At 37.0% G+C, this 20,422-nt stretch overlaps 1 protein-coding gene across 6 annotated transcripts in view; it reads right to left on the reverse strand.

Moving 5' to 3' along the window:
• Window positions 1-20,422, reverse strand: part of CCDC90B (coiled-coil domain containing 90B) — a 71,801-nt gene that overhangs the window by 47,922 nt on the left and 3,457 nt on the right. For 4 of the 6 annotated variants that reach the window (XM_037840889.1, XM_037840891.1, XM_037840890.1 and 1 more), the window contains exons 2-3: window positions 10,327-10,446; window positions 8,774-8,877 (exon numbers count right to left, since the gene is read on the reverse strand). In XM_037840889.1, coding sequence (XP_037696817.1) covers window positions 8,774-8,877; window positions 10,327-10,446 — 224 coding nt within the window. Of the gene's footprint in view, window positions 1-8,773; window positions 8,878-10,326; window positions 10,447-17,989; window positions 18,079-20,422 lie in introns of all 6 variants that reach the window. The other 2 variants (XM_037840888.1, XM_037840893.1) reach the window with 2 other exon arrangements.

Raw genomic sequence — 20,422 nt, forward strand, 5'->3', positions numbered from 1 at the left:
TACTGAAGAGAAGGAGCAAGTTCTGAAAGCAGCAAGAGAAAAGCAATCCACCACATACAAAGGAAACAACATAAGACTAAGTAATGACTACTCAGCAGCCACCATGGAGGTGAGAAGGCAGTGGCATGACATATTTAAAATTCTGAGAGAGGAAAATTTCCAACCAAGAATACTTTATCCAGCAAAACTCTCCTTCAAATTTGAGGGAGAGCTTAAATTTTTCACAGACAAATGCTGAGAGAGTTTGCTAATAAAAGACCTGCCCTACTTCAGATACTAAAGGAAGCCCTACCGACAGAGAAACAAACAAATGAGAGAGAGATATAGAGACTTTTAACAGACATATATAGAATATTACATTCCAGGTCACTGGGACACACGTTCTTCACTAGTGATCACGGATCTTTCTCCAGAATGAACTATATGCGGGGGACATAAAAACAAGTCTCAATAAAATAAAAAATAAAAAAATGAATTTCTTCAAAGCACATTCTCTGACCACAATGGAATACAAATAGAAGTCAATAACCATCAGAGACTTGGAGAATTCACAAATACCTAAGGATAAAAATGAGGGGGAGATGAAAACATTTCCGGACAATCAAAAGCTGAGGAACTTCATCACCAGTAGATCAGTCCTAAGCAGGCTGAAAGGAAGGGACACTAAACAATTGACTGAAACCACATGAAGAAATAAAGATTTCCAGTAAAGATCACATGGTAAATATAAAGACCAATACTACTGTATTGTTGATTTGTAACTCCACTATTTACTTCCTACAGGATCTAAAATACATAAACTGCAACGATAAATCGGTGGTTTTGGACTCAATGTAAAATATGTAATTCTTGACAAGAACTACATAAAGGTGGGGGAATGGAGGAGTACAGGAACACAGTTTACGTGTCCTATTGAAGTTAAGTTGGTATTAAAGGAAAACAAGATTGTTACAGATTTAAGAGGTTAAATTTAAGCCCCATGGTAAACACAAAGAAAGTATCAGAGAATATGACCAAAGAGATGAAAAGTAGAGTAGGGGTTCCAAGAAGTGGGGGAAGGGGCAATGGGGAGTTAAGAAATGAGAGTAGGGGTTTTGGTTTGGGGTGAAGGGAAACTTCTAGAAATGTATGGTCGGAAGATGATAGCACTGCAACATTCTAAATGTGATTAATCCCACTAAGGGAATGCTAGGGAGGGGTGGAATAGGAAGGTTTAGGCTATATATATCTTTCCACAATTGAAAAAAAAGAAAAAAAAAAGACAGTCTAAATAGATGACAGTTAAATGCCAAGGATGATCCTGGATGGGATCTGAGGTCGGAGGAGAGGAGGCTCAAAGGGACACAGATGGGACACAAGATAAAAAAAAAGGAAATACAGAATGTAAGCTTTATATCAATGTTGAATTTCTTGAACTTCTTAGCTGCGTTTAATGAGATTGCATAAAATAATGTTCTTGTTCATGGGAAAGGTATACGTGAATTATATTGTTTGTTCAAAGACATGTGCAGCTTGCTCTTATATATATGTTCAGAGGACAGAGCAATAGATGATGGGTATTAGGCAGGGAGGGAGGGAGGGAGGGAGACAGGGAGGGAAAGAAAGACAGTGGTGTGACAGGATCTTAAAGGTGATGGATCGGGGTATCGGGGGAGGAGGGTCGGGGTATGATGGAGTTCTTTGTATGGGGTTTGTACTGTTTTTACAACTGTTCCTGTAAGATTGAACTTATTTCAAAATAAAATTTATTATTTAAAAAAAGACAATTACAGACCAATTTCCCTTATGAACACAGATGCAAAAATCATTAAAAAAACAAACAAACTGGCAAACCAAATCCAACAGCATATTAAAAAGATCATGCACTACGACCAACTGGGATTTATCCCAGAAATACAAGGATGGTTCAACATAAGAAAATCAATCAATATAATACACCACATAAAGGGAACAAAGGGAAAAAAAAAAAACCCATATGACTATATATGACTATCACAATAGATGCAGAAAAATCATTTGACAAAACTCAATATCTATTCTTGTTTAAAAAAAAAAAAAACACTCAGAAAACAAGGAATAGAAGGGAACCTTCTCAACATAATCAAGGCCATTTATGAAAACCCACAGATAACATCATACTCAATGACAAAAGACTTCAAGTTTTCCCCCTAAGAGCAAGAACAAGACAAGGATGTCTGATTTCACCACTGCTCTTCAATAATGTTATAGATTTTCTAGCCAGACCAATTAGTAAAAATAAAATAAAATAAGATAAAATGTATTCAAATTGGAAACAAAGAAATAAAACTCTCTATTTGCAGATGACATGATCTTACATGTAGAGAATCCAATGCAACAGACAAGAAAACTAAGACTAATAAATGAGTTCAGCAAAGTGACAAGATATAAGATCAAGACACAAAAATCATTGTTTCTATACACTAGAAATGAACACACTGAAGAGTAAATGAAGACAATTCCATTTACAATGGCATCTAAAAGAATAAAATATCTAGTGTGAGGCCATAAACCAGGGAAGCCATTAACTCCTAAAGTTAAAAAAAAAAAAAAGATTAAAAAAAATCTCGAGAAGTGCATCATAAAACACACATGCATATTCCTAAGCAGAGTAGCTACTAAACTACTCCTGCTACATATCAGTGACTTCAAAGAAACATATTCATGATTTTGCAAATTCCAACTTGGCTCTCTGTCTTCTTTGTTTTTGCCCTATATAACCCTCTGCAACTTGCTGGGCAGTGTGCAGAGCTACTCTGAATGATCTGCTGCCCAGGACCAGTTTCCCAGTTTGTAAATTCCCTAATAAACTGTTACTATTTTGCTATACAGAGTAGCCTGCTTCACTTTTTTTCTAAGTACAGTTTTATTGAGATATATTCAAATACCCTGCCCTGCTTCACTTTTCAGTCTTAAGTGTCCACTGAACTTCAGCAGAATCTATTCTATAGGTTGGCAAGACATCTAGGAAAAATTTAAGCATGGATATAAGAAGCTTTTACAATGAAAATTACAAAACTGCTGAAAGAAATTAAAGAAGGCCTAAATAAATGGCAAGACATCCCATGTTCATGGATTGGAAGAGTTACTGTTACTAATATGTCAATATTACCCAAAGTGTACAAATTCAATGCAACCCCATCAGAATTCCAGCAGCCTTTTTTTTTTTTTTTTTTTTTTTTTGCAGAAATGGAAAAATGAGACTCAAATTCACATGGAACCACAAGGGGCCCTGGATATCCAAAACAATACTGAAAAAGAACAAAGTTGGAGGACTCACACTACATGATTTCAAATTGTACTACAAAGCTACAGTAATCAAAACAGTATGGCACTGGGATAAAGATAGACAAATAGACCAAATGAACTAAAAGTCCAAAAACAGACCTACCAATCTATGGCCAAATAGTTTTGAACAAGAGTTCTAAGTACATGCATTCAGGAAAGTATAGTCTCCTCAACAAATGGTACAGGAAAACTGGATATCCACATGGAAAAGAATGAAGTTAGACCTGAACCTTACACCTTATATAAAAATCAATCCAAAATGAATCAAAGACCTAAATACAAGAGCTAAAACTATAAAACTCTTAGAAGGTAACATAGGGACAAATCATCATGACCCGGGATTCAGCAGTGGATTCTTAGATTTGAAACCAAAAGCATGAGAACAAAAGAACCAATAAATTTGACTTTAACAAAATTCAAAACCTGTGTGCATCAAAGGAAATTTCCAAGAAAGTGATAAGACAACCTACTGAATAGGAGAAAATAATTACAAAGTATATACCGGGAAGTAGGTGAGGCAGATGAGCTTCTCTTCCATCAGATCAACTAGAAAGGGGCCAGAGGACACCAGGAACTGTGGTTCTGGAGTGTGACTGGCCATAGAGGGTCCCCCACAGTACATGGAGGAGACACCCAACAAAAACAGAGGAGAGACAGTGGCTTACGGAACGGGGTGAGTTGTTCTGGGATGGACTGCCCCCCCCAGCCCCCAGGCCAGCAGCACCAAAACCACTGCTGGGCAAGGGAGTGAGCAGCTGCTCTCTGGTCCTCACCCACCTACCAGTCAGATGGTGAAGGGAAGTGGGGGAGGGAGGGTTGTGTGCAGTGGTGAGAAGCGAGGAAGGGAGAGGCACTATGTTGGCAATCAGAAGTACCTGCCACACCCCAGAGACTCAGGAGTGCAAGGCAGGCAATCACCAGCAGGCAAGGCCCATGTCCTGCCTGCAGGGTACCCTTGACCAGGCTCCCTGCCTGTCTGCTCGGGACCCATGTTGTAGCCCCAGGACCAAGATCTGTAGAGCACATGGAGATATGGTGCACTGATTGGTTCCCCAGCTGGTATGGACACTGCCCACAGAAGTTCAGGGAAGACCTACTTGAGAGCACCATCTGCTGGCAGACTTGGGAAACTGCACTCCAGAGAACCAAATCATATATAAATAAACAATTCTGCACTTCCAGAAAGAACCCTATCAAGACAAGCAAATGCCCCAAAGCCAATAGAAAATTACAAAGCACTTGAAGGGTATAGAAGATATGGACAAACCAAATAAATTAAAAGGCTGCATGAGACACAAAATTTAGAGCAATTAATCAAAGAAGTACTCAAAAATACCAATATTATGGCTCAGGATATAAAGGACATGAAGACCCTAGAAGATCATAAAGAAGAATTTGCTAAAGTAAATTAAAAAATAGTGGATCTTATGGAAATAAAATATACTGTTAATCAAATTAAAAATATTCTTGATACATATAACACCAGATTTGAAGAAGTAGAGGAACGAACTAGTGACCTCGAACATAGGGTGATAGAAAATGAAAGCACAAAAGAACGAACGGAGAAAAAAATTAAAAAATATGAAATGGATCTTGGGGAAATGATGGACAACATGAAGCACACAAATATCAGAATCACTGGTATTCCAGAAGGGGAAGAGAAGAGTAAAGGGCTAGGAAGCATATTCAAAGAAATTGCTGAGGAAAATTTCCCAACCCTTCTAAACGATATAAATCTCCAAATTAAAGATGAGCAATGAACTCCAAAAAGAATAAATCCAAATGAACCTACTCTGCGACATATACTGATCAGGTTGTCTAATGCTGAAGAGAAGGACAGACTTCTAAAAGCAAGAGAGAAGTGATCCACCACATACAAGGGAAACAACATAAGATTAAGTACTCACTACTCAGCAAGATGGCAGTGGTATGACATATTTCAGATTCTGAAAGAGAAAAATTGCCACTCAAGATTTCTTTATCCAGCAAAGCTCTCCTTCAAAATTGAGGGAGAGTTTAAAATTTCCACAAACAAATGCTGACAGAATTGATTAACAAGAGACCTGTCCTGCAAGAAATACTCAAGGGAGCTCTACCAGCTGAGAAAAAAGAGAACAGAAAGAGAGGTCTGGAGAAGAGCACAGAACTGAAGAGTTATTAGTAAGGGTAGCTTAAAGGTAAAAAAGACAAGAGGGGAAAAAAATAGATCTAACAACAAAAAAACAAAGGATAAAATGGCTGGTTCAAGAACTCCCTTCACAGCAATAACTCTGAAAGTGAATAGATTAAACTCTCCAATTTAAAAGATACAGACTGGTAGAATGGATTTAAAAATATAACCCAGTGATACGCTGTTTACAAGAGACTCATCTTAGACCCTGTGACACAAAGAGACTAAAAGTGAAAGGACAGAAAAAAATATTCCATGAAAACTATAATCAAAAGAAAACTGGAGTAGCTCTACTAATATCAAACAAAATACACTTTAAATGCAAAGATGTCATGAGAGATAAAGAAGGACACTATATATTAATGAAAGGGATAATTCATCAAGAAGAAATAACAATTATAAATGTTTATGCACCCAGTCAAGGATCTCCAAAATACATTAGACAAATATTGGCTAACCTGAAGGGAGCAATAGACAGATCTACAATAATACTGGGAGACTTCAATACACCACTGTCTTCTATAGATAGAACAACTAGACAGAGTACCAATAAGGAACTTGAGAACCTAAACAATATGATAAATGAATTAAACTTAACAGGTAGATATAGATCGTTACATCCCTAAGTAGCAGGTTACACATTCTTCTCTAGTGCCCGTGGAACGTTTTCCAGGATAGATCACATGTTGGGGCACAAAATAAGTCTTAATAAACTTAAAAAGACTGAAATTATTCAAAGCACATTCTCTGACCACAGTGGAATGCAACTAAAAATCAACAACCACCAAAGAATCAGATCTTTCACAAATATATGGAGGTTAAACAACACACTCCTCAACAACCAGAAGGTCAAAGAAGAAATCACAAGAGAAACTGGCAAACATCTAGAGACAAATGAAAATGAGAAAACAACATATCAAAACCTGTGGGATGCAGCAAAGGTAGTGCTGAGAGGGAAATTCATAGCTCTAAATGCATATATCAAAAAGCAAGAAAGAGCTAAAACTAAAGACCTAACTGAACAAATGAAGAGGCTAGAAAATGATCACCAAACTAACCCTAAAGCAAGTACACACAAAGAAATAACAAAGATTAAAGCAGAAATAAATGAGCTGGAGAACAAAAAAACTAACCGAGAATAAATTAAACCAAAAGTTGGTTCTTTGAGAAGATCAACAAGATTGACAGACCCTTAGCTATACTGACAAAATAGAAAAACAGTGAAGACCCAAATAAACAGAATCAGAAAAGAGAAGGGGATAACTACAGATCCTGAAGAAATAAAAAAAGTCATAAGAGGATACTATCAACAACTGTATGCCAACAAGCTACACAACTTAAAGGAAATGGACAGTTTCCTTGGAAACACATGAAAAAGACTGACCCAAGAAGAAAAAGAAGACTTCAACAATCCAATCACAAGCAGAGAGATCCAATTAGTCATCAAAAATCTACCTACAAATAAAAGGCCAGGGCCAGATGGCTTCACAGGGGAATTTTATCATGAGACTGTGGAACACAGTGAACCCTGCTGTGGATGACGGACTGGAGTTAATAATACAAGCATAAGAATGTTCTTTCATGAATAGTTAAAAAATGCACAACACTAATACAAAGTGTTAATAATAAGGTAGTATATGGGGGAAAATACACCTAATATAAACTATGGACTATAGTTTACAGTGATATTTTAATATTCTTTCCTCTATTGTAACAAAGATACCACGTCAATGCAAAGTGTCAACAACAGGGGATATATGGTTACACTGTATTTTTTACATGACTTTTAAGTAAATGTACATCTTCTCTAATTAAAAAATAACAGAAAAACATTATGCTAAGTGAGAGAAACTAGACACAAAGTACTATATATTATATGATTCCATGTATATAAAATGTAAATATAAATTAATCTAGAGAGACAAAAATAGATTAGTGTTAACATAGGGCTGGGGAAGGGTAGAGAGATTGAGAGGTGACTGCTAAGGGGTATGGGGTTTTTCTTTTTGAAGTAATAAAAATGTTCTAAAATTGTGATGATGAATGCACACCTCTGTGAATATACTAAAAGCCAATGATTGTATACTTTGGATGGATTGTATGGTATGTGAATATATCTCAACAAAACTGCTTTAAAAAAAAAGACAAAAGTTTAATAGTAATATTCTTACATCTAATTCCGCATTTTGGATGTAGGAGTAAATGATCCTGACAGCATAAAAATTCCTCAAACAACTTTTAATCCACTGTTTATATTACAGGAAAACTTAAAAATTCATTGAAGAGTTAGTTTACTGAAAATGTCAGTAGCTCCATGTAGCTCTTTCAGGATAGCTCAGAGGTTTGGAGGAATTAATTAAATGCTTGTTTTTTTTGTTTTGTTTTGTTTTGTGGATTTGGTAATCTGCTATGATCCTGAAAAAATTAAGCAAAATAATACATACCCAAATTTAAAGGTAAGTTAAATCTAGCTATTGAATGCTTTTAATTCAAAATATCTAACCAGAGGCCACAGTAAAAACTATAAAAATTTTAAACCTTCTATGATTTTTAAAGTTTCACGTGAGATTCTAATTTTATGTAAGAAAGGTATCCTAATTTCTCTGAAATATCTGAGGAAGGAAGCATAAGTGTGAAAAATTAAAAAAATATAAACATATGATGAAAATAAAATCAAACACAGAGTTAATTCATGATATTACCTACTTTTCAGGATTGTTAGAAGGATTAAATGAATAATATATGAGAAATATCCAGCACTGTTGCTTTTACATCTTAAGTGCTCAGGTATATGGCATTAAATATGAATTTAAGGATTTGTGTACCCAGTCAAATAAAGCCTCTTAGCCAGGTGATGCATAACGTCCACCCAGCCATGTAAGTCTGTAAAGTTCTTTTCCAGCTTTATAGTCTGTGAAAATTAACCAGAACATAAATATGTTTACAACAATAATGTATTTATTATATGGAAAGGTTAGCTATTCTATTGTAGTGAGTCTTCTAAGGGGAAAACGTTGTTTCACAATCTACCGCCATCTCATGATTCAAACAATGATACTCTCACACAATAAAAGACTTGGCAAAATTCCATACTATGTGTAACCATAATTTTGTTATGACTATTCTAACTCCTTAGTTTTCTAGAAACTAAGTTTTTTTTTAAAACATTTCAGCCAATTAGGGAGCACAACAAGGAAAACACAGGTGTATTTGGAAGGTGGGTGGGTGGCCAGAGATATGGTTATGAAAAAGATTGTCTGATGAAACTGCCAGAAGTGATAAAAATGAATGCACTACCTGTTGCGCTTGAGTGACCATCTCCTTATAGATAGTATCCAGGCTGACATTTGAAAAAGTGGATAATGCTGATACAATAGTTTCTGCTTGTGTTTTGTCAAATCCTGTAGGAAGCAAAAAGGTATTTGTATATTTTTTTAAAGTGAACATTTTTGTTAGAATAGACAGGTAGAGTAACTTTTCTCAACATTTAAAATATTGTACTTTTTAAAAATGTTTACAATAAAAAATTTGACAGATGTTAAATTATTCTCTAAAAGCACTCTAAAATTTAATTCCGACTGACCCATTTTTGCACATCTACATCAGACTACAGTCTTTTTTTAAGCATATAATTGGCATAAAAAAGGGTATTGCAATGGTATTTTAATTTGTACTTAAAATTTGCACTTCCTTGTTCAGTAGTGAGGTTGAGCATCTTTACATACATTTAGTTTTAGTTTTCTGTGAACTGCTTGTTTATAGCTTTTGCCCATTTTTCTATACAATTGAATTTCTTGATTCATAAGAACTCTATATGTTAAAGAAATAGGCTTATTGTCATGTCTGTTGCTAACATTTTTAACTTTATGGATGGTATCTAATGATATCAGATTTAAATGTTTCTTTGGTCTTATCTGTCAGTCTTTCCTTTCACTGCTTTTGAGTTTTGTATCTTGCTTCCTTGTTCTAAGAGTACAAAAATATTCTATATTCTAGTACTTTTTGCAGTTCTTTCAGTTTTACATTTAACTTTTAATCTCTCTAGAATTTATTTTTGAATAAAGAGATCTTATATATTTTTTTCCAATGGCTAGTCATTTATCATATCTCATTTACTAAACAGTGATTTTCTCTAATTTGAAATGCCTTATCACATACTATCTACCTATCTGTCTGTCTGCCTATGTACCTACATGTTTCTGAATTCCATTTTGTTCTATTAATCTATTTTTCTATTCCAGTAATACTGCATCATGTAAATTACTTTTTTGGTATCTGGCAAGTTTTTTAGTTGCTTTATTTTTTTTACTATTCTTATACATTTGTATTTCCATATGGACTTTGGTACCAGCTTGCAAGCTCTACTCTTTTGTTTAGTTTCTTCCTTTTTTACAAAAATGAAATAATGCTACACTTATGCTTTTTTTTTAACTTTTTTATTTTGAAATATTTCAAACTTGCAGAACTGTTACAAAAATAATACAAACCATATTCAGAAAACTCCAAAATAACTCCATCCCTCTAAGTACCCAGATCTGCCAATTTTAATATTTTGCCACATTTGCCATACCATTCTAGCTTCTCATCCTTCTACCATCCATCTATCTATCTTGAATATACTTTTATATAATGCTTTTTCACTTAACATATCTTGAGCATTTTTCATATCAGAAAATACCCTTCAAACAATACCATTTTTAATCACTGTTAAATAGTCCACTGTATGAACTGAAATACTATTTAAGTAGTTACTCTTAATTGTACATAATACTAAAATTATCTTGACTAGACAGTTTATTATTAACTTAGTACTATTTATTTTCCTCTTAGCAGGTATCCGTACTTCTTACCATGAGTTTCCAAGTCCTGAACCAATGCGTGGGTATCAAAAGTTAATTTCCTTTGCTCTAAAGGAGTTATGTCCACTCGCCTCATATCATATCCTTCCTTGGTTATGGTGGTTAAGAAGTCTGAAAAGAGAAGACATTGGTTTTTTCTTGTAGTAACCAACAGAGGTGTCACACTCTAGCTTCCAAAGCATTTTCTCTATCTACTTATGATATAGTTCCAACTCTTCTACTTATGAATTATGCAATCTCAAGGAAGTTAGCTGACTCCCCTGAGCCCTTGACTTTTACCTGAAAAGTTTCTAAGACATTATCCCACAGAGAGCAAACATTCAATAAATATTTCCCTCTTTTAGCATTCAGACTGTTTTGTTAAGTTAGTCTAAAATCGTAATAAATGTCACGTTTTGGATATCACTGGCTCTTCTCTAATTACTGGAGGGCAGAAATTGCCGAACTATCCTCAAGTTCAACAGAAGTCTTTCATAGAGCTACTAAAATTCTTTCACACCTATATCCCTATCTAAAGTAGCTGCCCCTACTACTACTCTCTACACATCAATAATTTCCTATATAATTCTCAATTTTAATCTGAAATTATCTTGTTTGTTTACTATTTGTCTCTCTGAATCAGAACGTAAGCTCCATGAGTTCTTGACTGCCTTTTTCACTACTGTACTTCAGCAACTAGAACAGTGGCTGGTATATAGCAGGGTCAAAATATTTTATTGCTGAATCAATAAATGATTTTGATTTTAAATCCTGGAGTATCCTGATGTCAATGTAGGAGCCCTGGGGAAAGTGTCTCATTTTTGAAATCTTATTTTTGCCTATTTCAATAAATTCCCAATTTTTAACATAGATATAGTACAATTCTTTTCCATATATTGCTGATGAATTTTATTAAAAAGTATTTGCTTTGGGGTAGAATTTTGCCTATATACAATTTCATTATTGTTACCATGTAATAAGTGAAATAAATGCTAATTTAACTACTAATTGAACACAAGATGCTATACTAAATACTTTATACACTACCAAGGCAAAATGGTTTTATCCAGATTTTTAGATAAGAAAACTGATCTATGAAAGGTAAAGAGTTTGCCTAATAAGGTCAGAGTCACTGACAGAATCAGGATTCCAGCTCAGATTTATCTGAGTCTAATAGCTCATGTTCTTTCTGTCACCACATGTTGTTTCTCTTATTTACCCTAAGATAGCCAGGTACTTAAAAGACATAACTGTAACCTCAAGTATTACTTTTCTGCTAGTTATCATGTATGGTAAATGTGATTCCCTCCCATATTTCTTTCTAACCAAGAAGTATTTACTGAGTAGGAAGTACTGTGTTACGCACAAGGGATAAAATGATCAGCAAAATCAGACATAATTAATGTCCTCAGAGACTTTACAGATGAGTACAGGAGATGGATGATACACTGCTTTAAAGATAAAAAATCTAAACATCAACTCTAAATCCAAATGATAAGAGGTACGGTCCAGACCTTTAGAGTAATTCATTAAAATACCCAGATGACTTCTGTTTAGCAAAAGAGAGATTAAGAGGAAACCACGGTAAAGGTGGATCAAGTTTTAAAAAATACACAGTGCAGGGGTCAGCAATCTTTTTGCCTTTGAGTGCCATCTAGAATGGCTAGATAATATGCCTTTGCATGTCAATGTGAGACATAAGGTGGGAAAGAAAAGGAAAAATTACAGGAACAAGAGGGGGAAATTTCAGTAATAGTTTCAATAACAAGTGCATTAGGAGAGATGATTGCTACCCTTAGTTACCTATCCTGGTTCATCCTTTTACTTGGTGTTAAGGGGAAAAAAGTCAGTGGCAATATTCATATAACACATTACTGTTTTCACAACTATTATTTAATCTTTAAAATTCCCAATTTATGGAAGAGGAAAATTGAGGTTCAGAGAAGCTACATAATTTGAGGTCCCATGGTCTCAAAGATAGGTGGTTTAGTACAGTTCCTCTGATTTCAGTCAACAAACATTATTTTGAATTCCTTCCACAAACAAGTTTTCTGCCAATCCTTAGATAGGCCAAATTCCTTGATTGCCAAGAAATCTTTGCCAGATCCAGACCCTGCCTATCTCCAATCCGTGTCCTACCATGCTCTCTCAACCTCTGCTCTCAAGCCACAATGTTTTTATTTTAATCCCACAAACAAGCCATGTGCCTTCTCATCACAGGGCCTTTGCCTAGCCCATATTCAGAAAGCTCTCTTTTTCTTTGTCTTCTCATATCCATCCTTCAGAGTTCAGTCTGAATGTCCCTTCCTCCAAAAGCCTGCCTGGACTCTATCAGATCTCTCTTATTACGGTCTTTCATGGTACTCTATAGTGTTCTTTTGTAACACCTCTCACAATTTACACATTTTGAGATTCTTAACTGTTTAACTTCCCCACTAGTCCAAGGGTCAGCAAACTACAGCCCAAGGGCCACCATTGCCTGTTTTGTTAATAAAGGTTTATTGGAACACAGCCATACTCATTCATTTATGTATTTTCTGAGTGCTTTTGTGCTACAATAGCAGAGCTGAGTAGTTGTGATGGACTCTATGACCTGCAAAGCCTAAAGTAATCACTGACTTTTTACAGAAAATGTTTGACAATCCCTACACTAGACCATAAACTCCTTGAGAGTAAAGACCACATCTGCACATCACTAGATCCCCAAGGCCTAACACAAATCCTGGTACTCCACTGATACTTGTTAAATGAAAGGCACTGTGCAAGGCATTAATGGATTCAAAGATGAATAAGAATGTGGCTTTTATGATGCAATATCAAGTTGTATCCATAGAGAATATAGAGGAGGGAGACATTGACCCTCCCTGAGAATAAAAGGTCAAAAATAGTTATTTGGAAATGATGCTCTAGCTACATTAAATCTTAAAGAGGAGTTATCCAGACAGAAGGAACACAATCAGCAAAATTCACCAAGGTATGGACTGCCTTTGCTACTCACACTTTGGACTCTATTTAACAGTGACTTTTTTTTTAAATTAAATTCAGTTTTACTGAGATATATTCACATAGCATACAATTATCCATGGTGTACAATCAATTATTCATAGTACCATCATATATAAAAGTAAAAAAGAATATCCAAATCATCCTCCCATCCCATCCTTTTTTCATTTAGTTTTTGTCCCCATTTTTCTACTCATCCATCCATACACTGGATAAAGGGAATGTGATCCACTAGGTTTTCACAATCACACTGTCACCTCATGTAGGCTACAGTTACACAATCATCTTCAAGAGTCAAGGCTACTGGGTTGGAGTTTGATAGTTTCAGGTATTTACTTCTAGCTATTCCAATACATTAAAACCTAAAAAGTGTTACCTATATAGTGCGTAAGAATGTCCACCAGAGTGACCTCTCGACTCCATTTGAAATCTCTCAGCCAATGAAACTATTTTGTTTCATTTCACATCTCCCTTTTGGTCTAGAAAATGTTCTCAATCCCACAATGCCGGGCCCAGATTCATCCCCAGGAGTCATATCCTGCGTTGCCAGGGAGATTTACACCCCCGGGAGTCAGATCCCACATAGGTGGGAAGGCAGGGAACTCACCTGCTGAGTTAGGTTAGCTGGAGAAAGAGGGCCACATCTGCGCAACAAAGAGGTACTGGGTGGGGGGGGACTCTTAGGCACAATTATAAGCAGATTTAGCCTCTCCTTTGCAGTAATGAACTCCGTAAGGGCAAGCCCCAAGATAAGAGTGCTTGGCATACCAAACCATCAATCCTCAATGTCCATGAGAACATCTGCAACAATCCATGTGAGGAAGTCCAACACTTCCGCATTTTCCCCCAGCTCCACAGACAGGGCCCTGCATATATATTTTTATTGTCTGCCCAAATTATTTTGGGATGTGTCACTATTTCACACTAACCTATACAAATCTACCAGATCTCACTTTCTATTGAACAAACTGACTGTAGAAGTTATACTGTTTAGAAAACATAAATCCTGCACCAAATCAAGATCTCTTCCCTTGGTCTCACATGGAAGTTGAAGTTTCAAAACACTTTCAACCTTTACCCTTTGGCCCAATTTGCCCTAGTCTTAACCAGATCTGCTTCATTCATATCTCTAATTGAAGTCTGGGCTCTTTTTCAGCTTTTTTTTTTCTTTTTTTTAAACAGTTGCTGTATGCACTAATACTGACATTCATAGCTGCCAAGCTCTAGCTCTGAGTTTCAGGTGTCACACAGATACCCGATATTCCAGAGACTGATCAGGTTATACACAAGGGGATCAGCATCTCAGAGTTTGGAGACAGCCATTACAATTCAGGAACAGATGCGATTGCTGTAAGAGCTTATAATCTAGGGACCATTACAACAATCCTTCCCCTGATAGGCTGTGCTCTAAGATTCAATTCTGAGTTTACACATTGTAGTTAGTCCATATTGGTGAGGCATTATAGTGTTTGCCTTTGTTGCTGCCATACTTCATTCAAAATGCTGTCTACAGGATCTATTCACCTTGTTGCATGTCTCACAGCTTCACTCCTTCTTGTAGTTGCTCAGTATTCCATTGTATGCATGCACCAGAGTTCACCATTCTGTTCCTCAGTCACTGCACCTTTAGGCCACCTCCACCCACTGCAAATCATGAATACTGACTCCATAAACACTAGTGTGCAAATGTCCATTCACATCTCTGTAACAGTCACTTTTTAAATATAATCTTAAAACTGTAAGCAAGCAGGAAATTGTAAAGTAGCCTTAAAATGTAACCTTCAAAGCTGGAAACAGGCTATAATGGAAGCTCTTATTCTCACAAGGGAGCAACATGTAAATGTCAAGTCTGAAGCAGTATGGAAATGTAAAGTTTGCACTTTTCACAGGTGTCACCTGATTTCTGGGAAAAAAAACAAACAAACAAACAAAAAAACAGGAAATAACTAAATTACTGAAGTTCTCCAAACCTGTTACATGTTAACTGAAATAATTAACTCCCTTTGTCTGTAAAGGGTTTAGCAAATTAAAGAATCATTTTGGGGAAATTGCCCCAAACCTCCCAAATACAGATAAGCCTTTTGTCTATCACTCTTGTTGCATGTTAATTAAATGATTAACTCTCTTTGTCTCTGGGTATAAACACCAATTGAAGAAACACTTTGGGGAGGCAGACTTGGGAAATCTTCTCCTGTCTTCCTGCCAGAGTAAATAATAAACCCTCTTTTCCTCTTCAGCCTGGTTCGGTGTGACTTCTATTGGCCATGCCAAGTGACCAACTCAGAATTGGGAAGTGCCCCTTCTATAGTTTTGGTGCCCAACGTCGGACACAACGTCTGAACAAGTGCTGCTCAGTGGATTCCTGGACCCCCGAGGTAAGACATTCAAGAGTCTCTAAGGATGACGGAGACAATTTTCTCTGAGAGCTGGATGAGAGAGTTTCTTGCCCCGGGCATCCAGGACCCCAATGGTGGCTACAGAGGAAAAGAGGTTTGGTGAGTGAGTGTGGATGTCTTGTGTGCCTATACAAGCCTTGGTCTTGTTTCTCTGGTTCTTGGTCTTGTCTTCCTCTGTCTGTGGGCCCTGTTTGTTTCTTCTTCAGTGACACATAAACTCCTGCCGGAGCTGTAAGTGGGAGACCGCACTTAGTTTGAGCACTCAGTGGCCATAAATTCATGCCAAAGCTGTTTCTGGAGGGTGCAGCCCCAGGCATAGAGGCATAGCCATTGAGACTTGGTTTGGAAGGAAGCAGTCCCAGGCATTAAGGGAGGTTACCGAATTTGATGCCTAGGTTTGAGTGCTCAGTGGCCACATAAATTTATGCCAAAGCTGTTTTTGGAGGGTGCAGCCCTAGGCATACAGGAATAGCCATTGAAACTTGGTTGCCTAGGACTTGGTTTTGATTCCTGGTCTTGACATTTTTTGTGGTTTGGTTAAATTTTGTTCTGTGTTTTGTTTTGTCCTGTTTTGTCTCAAGTTATACAAAAGTATTTTTAAAAAAAGGTGGGGGGGGGGGGACAACATAAATAAAGAAATCTAAGGATATATCTTTAAATTGCATTCTTAAGCACTGAAAGGAATTCGGGTAACAACATGAGTGGAAAATGTAAGGAAATTAAGGATGAACCTTTAAATCACATTCTTAAGCACTGGAGGCAATTCCGGTATTGCCCATGACAAAGAAAAGCTTCATGCAAATAATTTAGCCCCAATATGAATTAGAGGATGGCCACAAGTGGCCAAGCCAGGAATTAATAGAATATGTTATTTCACAACTAAATTTATTTTGTAAAAGAATAAACAAATAAGATAAAATTCCGTATGTACAGTGTTTTATGGCTCTCAAAAAGCCGCCGAGAGAATGTTTTGGGCATGGCATTTTACCTATTAGCCAAGCCTCTAGCCTCTCCTTGGAAGCTCCGAGAGCTTATCGCTATTGCTCTAGAAGAAGTAAAGGAGGGTCCTAGTTCCCAGGTGAAAAATAAACAGACTGAAGCCTCTGAGGTCCAGGCTAAAGAAATAGTAGCTGAGGCCTCTGAGGCCCAGGTTGTGGGACACTTGGAGCTTCCAACTAAGGAATTGGCAACTGGATACCTGACCCCCAGGATAAGAACGATCATTCTGTTGCAATCCTCCATCCTTCTTTTTACAAGAACAAATCCCTACGAATGGCTTGTATTAAACTTTTACATTTCAATTAAAGATTATTAAACATAAAAACTTTTCATATATTATTTTAAGTGATTTATAAAGATGGGTTTTAGTCTGAAAAAGTCCACTTGAAAGGAGGGTTCAGTAACCATAAAACAAGCTTAGCTTAGCTATACATTTGTACTCTGTAACTTTTATATCTCTTTGTGCTACCTTGGTTGGGCAAAATCTGTAAGATCTATTAAAGTCTATTAGTTCTCTTTTCTAAGAGCTAGTGGTAAGCGGAAATAACAACTAGGGTTGCAAGTAACCAATCTTTTGTAAATTTGTTAATCTTTTCCATAGTTTCCTTTTGATGTAGCACTAAATCTGGAAAGAACTGCTCACGCTACAGAGTACAAATATCCCACCCCACCATAAAGCTCTCAGAATGTTTTCAGTGGTGTTGTCAGTTTATTGTCAACTTCATTGAATCTACTTTTCATTAGAATAAGAAATATTTTGATTTAATATAAAGTAAATGGTTTACTGTTATCTATTAGTACAATGGCAACCTAATTTTCCAATATATATCGACACTAGGTAAAGTAATTGAATGGCCATTGATAGGGCTTAACTTAATGCAAGCTGTAGTTCAAAAATGGTACAATTAAGAACTAAACAAGGGAATGATCAAAGCTATGAGTGTTGAAAAAACAACTCCTCCCCGGTTCTACTCAGTCTAATGTACTTATAAATGCTGTAGTGACCTTTAGGATCGAGAGGGGGGGTACCCTTTTCCTCTATATAAATGCCCACAGCCTCCATATTTCCCCAACCCTAGCAGCCAAGGTCTATGGTTTCTGTAAGGTCTGTGAACTCTGCATTTCCCCAACCCTTTTCAGCCAAAGCCTGCAGCAGTTGCATCTACTCCCCCCACAAACTTTCCTGCCAGAGCCCACCACTTTAGCAGCCCCTTCTTCTCCCCCACCTTATTGGGAAAATGCAGACGAGCATGGGGCCCTTGAAATGGCCTTCCCACCTCATATCATGAATGATACGAATTTCAGGCAGGGTGCTCTACCTCTGGACAGCAAAGGCAGGAACAGTGTCCTCTCCAATATGGGCCAGCTGAAAGAGATACAATGGATGAGTGGACTCTTTTCTCTACCTCAGATCAACACAATTGAAGAGCTGGGTCCCCAGTTATCAAGAGGATCCCCAGAAAATAAAAAACTTGTTTAATTTTTGCAATGAATAATCCTGATTGAGCTGATATACAAACTTCATCAAATGTGCTACAACCTCCGAAGAAAGGAAAATTGTAATTAAAAGGGCTCATAATTATGCTAATTCTTTAAGCAATAATAAACCATAAAATCCAGTATACACCCCTGGAAATCTAGCTATTCCTCAAGTAGACCCCTATTGGGACCCAAGTAAAGAAGTAAGCAGAACAAAATCAGATCACCATAAAGCATGCATAATTGTGAGACTAAGAAATGGAATTCCTAAACAAAATAATGAGTAAAATTCAGAAGGCTATCCAACAGCCAGATAAAAATTCATCAGTGTTTTTAAAACGATTATTTAAAGCTTACCATAAATTTACTAATATAAGCCCAGAGGACCCAATAAATTAATGCAATGTGAACCAGTCTTTTCTTTGTCAGAGTGCCCCTGACATTCATCAGAAATTGCAGAAAGTTAAAGGTGAATTTAAAATGCCAATCTCAACAGTGATGCAACTGCATTTAAAGTGTTCTATAATCCTGATGCAGCTCAAGAAAGGACCAAAAGAAAGCTATCACCTGTAAAGCTAACTGAAATGCTAATGTCTTAGAAGCAGTCCTGAGTAAAACTTTTCAGCAAAAGAAATCTGTGAAAGGTAAGACCCCCAGGGCCCCAGGGAAACTGCTGTGATCCCAGCAATGTACATACTGCAGGGGGAAGAACACTGAAAATAGGAATGTCCCAGCTCGATGCAAAGGGAAACAAGGCACTCCAGCAATCCAGTGTCTGCAGCTGACAGGAGACCCCAGTGCCCGGTAGTGATGGGACCGGGGGGTGGAGCAGGGGAGGCTTTCCACCCATCAGGAAACCATCCTGATCATCCACAGAGAACTTGGGTCTCATTCCAAGTGGGTAAAAACTTAGTAAATTTCCTGGTAAACATGAGACTTAATTGCACTTGAATCAGTCCTTGTTATGGGCATGTCTGAAGTTGCTAATAACCTCACAACATCCACAATGCCAAATTGAAAAGGGTCAGTTAACTTACAGATTTCTTTGCAAGCCTCTCTCTCACGTGGCAAAATAAATTTATAAGTTCCAGCTCTAGGAGAAGGCCTACAAACTGCATTGAAATATCTAAGCAAGCCACAACTTCCTAACGAAGAACAGCCACGAAATATCCTCAAGGTGAGCCAAAGATGTACAAGAAGTCACGGTCAGATTGCGGCCAAACATGATTCCAACACGTTTAAACAATGTCCACTTAGGCAAAGAAAAGAGAGAGCATTTTTGCCACCAATTAAAAGATTTTAAAATAAGGACTAATGACACCAGGAACTCAAGGTTACAGATTTGTCCAGAATTTAAGAGTTATAAATCCAGTGGTGGAAAATATACATCCCACAGTACCTAATCCATGCAGTCTCATCAGTATTTCTGCTCCATATACTTAGTTTAACTTTAAGGGATGCTGTTTATTGCATCCCAATAAATAAAGACTCACAAAAACTGTTTGCATGTGAGTGAAGAGAACCTGACATAGGTATAGAACAGCAGTGCAACTGGATTGTGTTAAAAAGTGCAAGTCTTGTCCAGAAATCTTCAGGGAGTAAAGCTCCACAAAAGACTTTCTACAGGCTAGGCCCTTTGGCAAGTAGCCATGCCAAAGAACAAAAACGCACTCAGGATTCTTTGGTATAGCAGGCTATTGTCAACAGCCAACATCAAATTTTAGATTGGTAGCCAAACTTCTATATCTGGTCATAAAGGGAAATAAAAAAGAACATTTAAAATAAATATCAGAATGTACAATTGCCTTTCAAATTTTAAAGGCAAATTGATATCAGTCCAGCCTTGGGCTACCTGATGCCATCAAAAATTGACCTGTCTGTCCATGAAAAACAGGGCATGACCTTCAAGGTACTTGTATAAGCCTTTTGAAAAAATATACAACCAGTGGCAGTTTGACACTGTAGCCCGAGGACAGCCGCTCACTGAGGACAGTGGCAACCACTTGTGAACTCTTATAAGAAGCAAAAACCTTACTCTGAGCTCCCCACTTGTTCTTACTGTATTGGAGCAAAAGGGGAACAATGGCTCACAATGGAGAAACTAAGTCAGTATCAGGCAGTGCTGCTGGACAATCTTGAGTGTCATCCCACAAAAAGCAAGATATTCAGTAGCAAACAACTGCCTCTCCCACTGGAAACATCAGCACAAAGAGTGGGACTAATTGCCTTCT

Source organism: Choloepus didactylus, chromosome 6 (assembly GCF_015220235.1).
Source record: "Choloepus didactylus isolate mChoDid1 chromosome 6, mChoDid1.pri, whole genome shotgun sequence".
Classification (NCBI taxonomy): domain Eukaryota; kingdom Metazoa; phylum Chordata; class Mammalia; order Pilosa; family Megalonychidae; genus Choloepus; species Choloepus didactylus.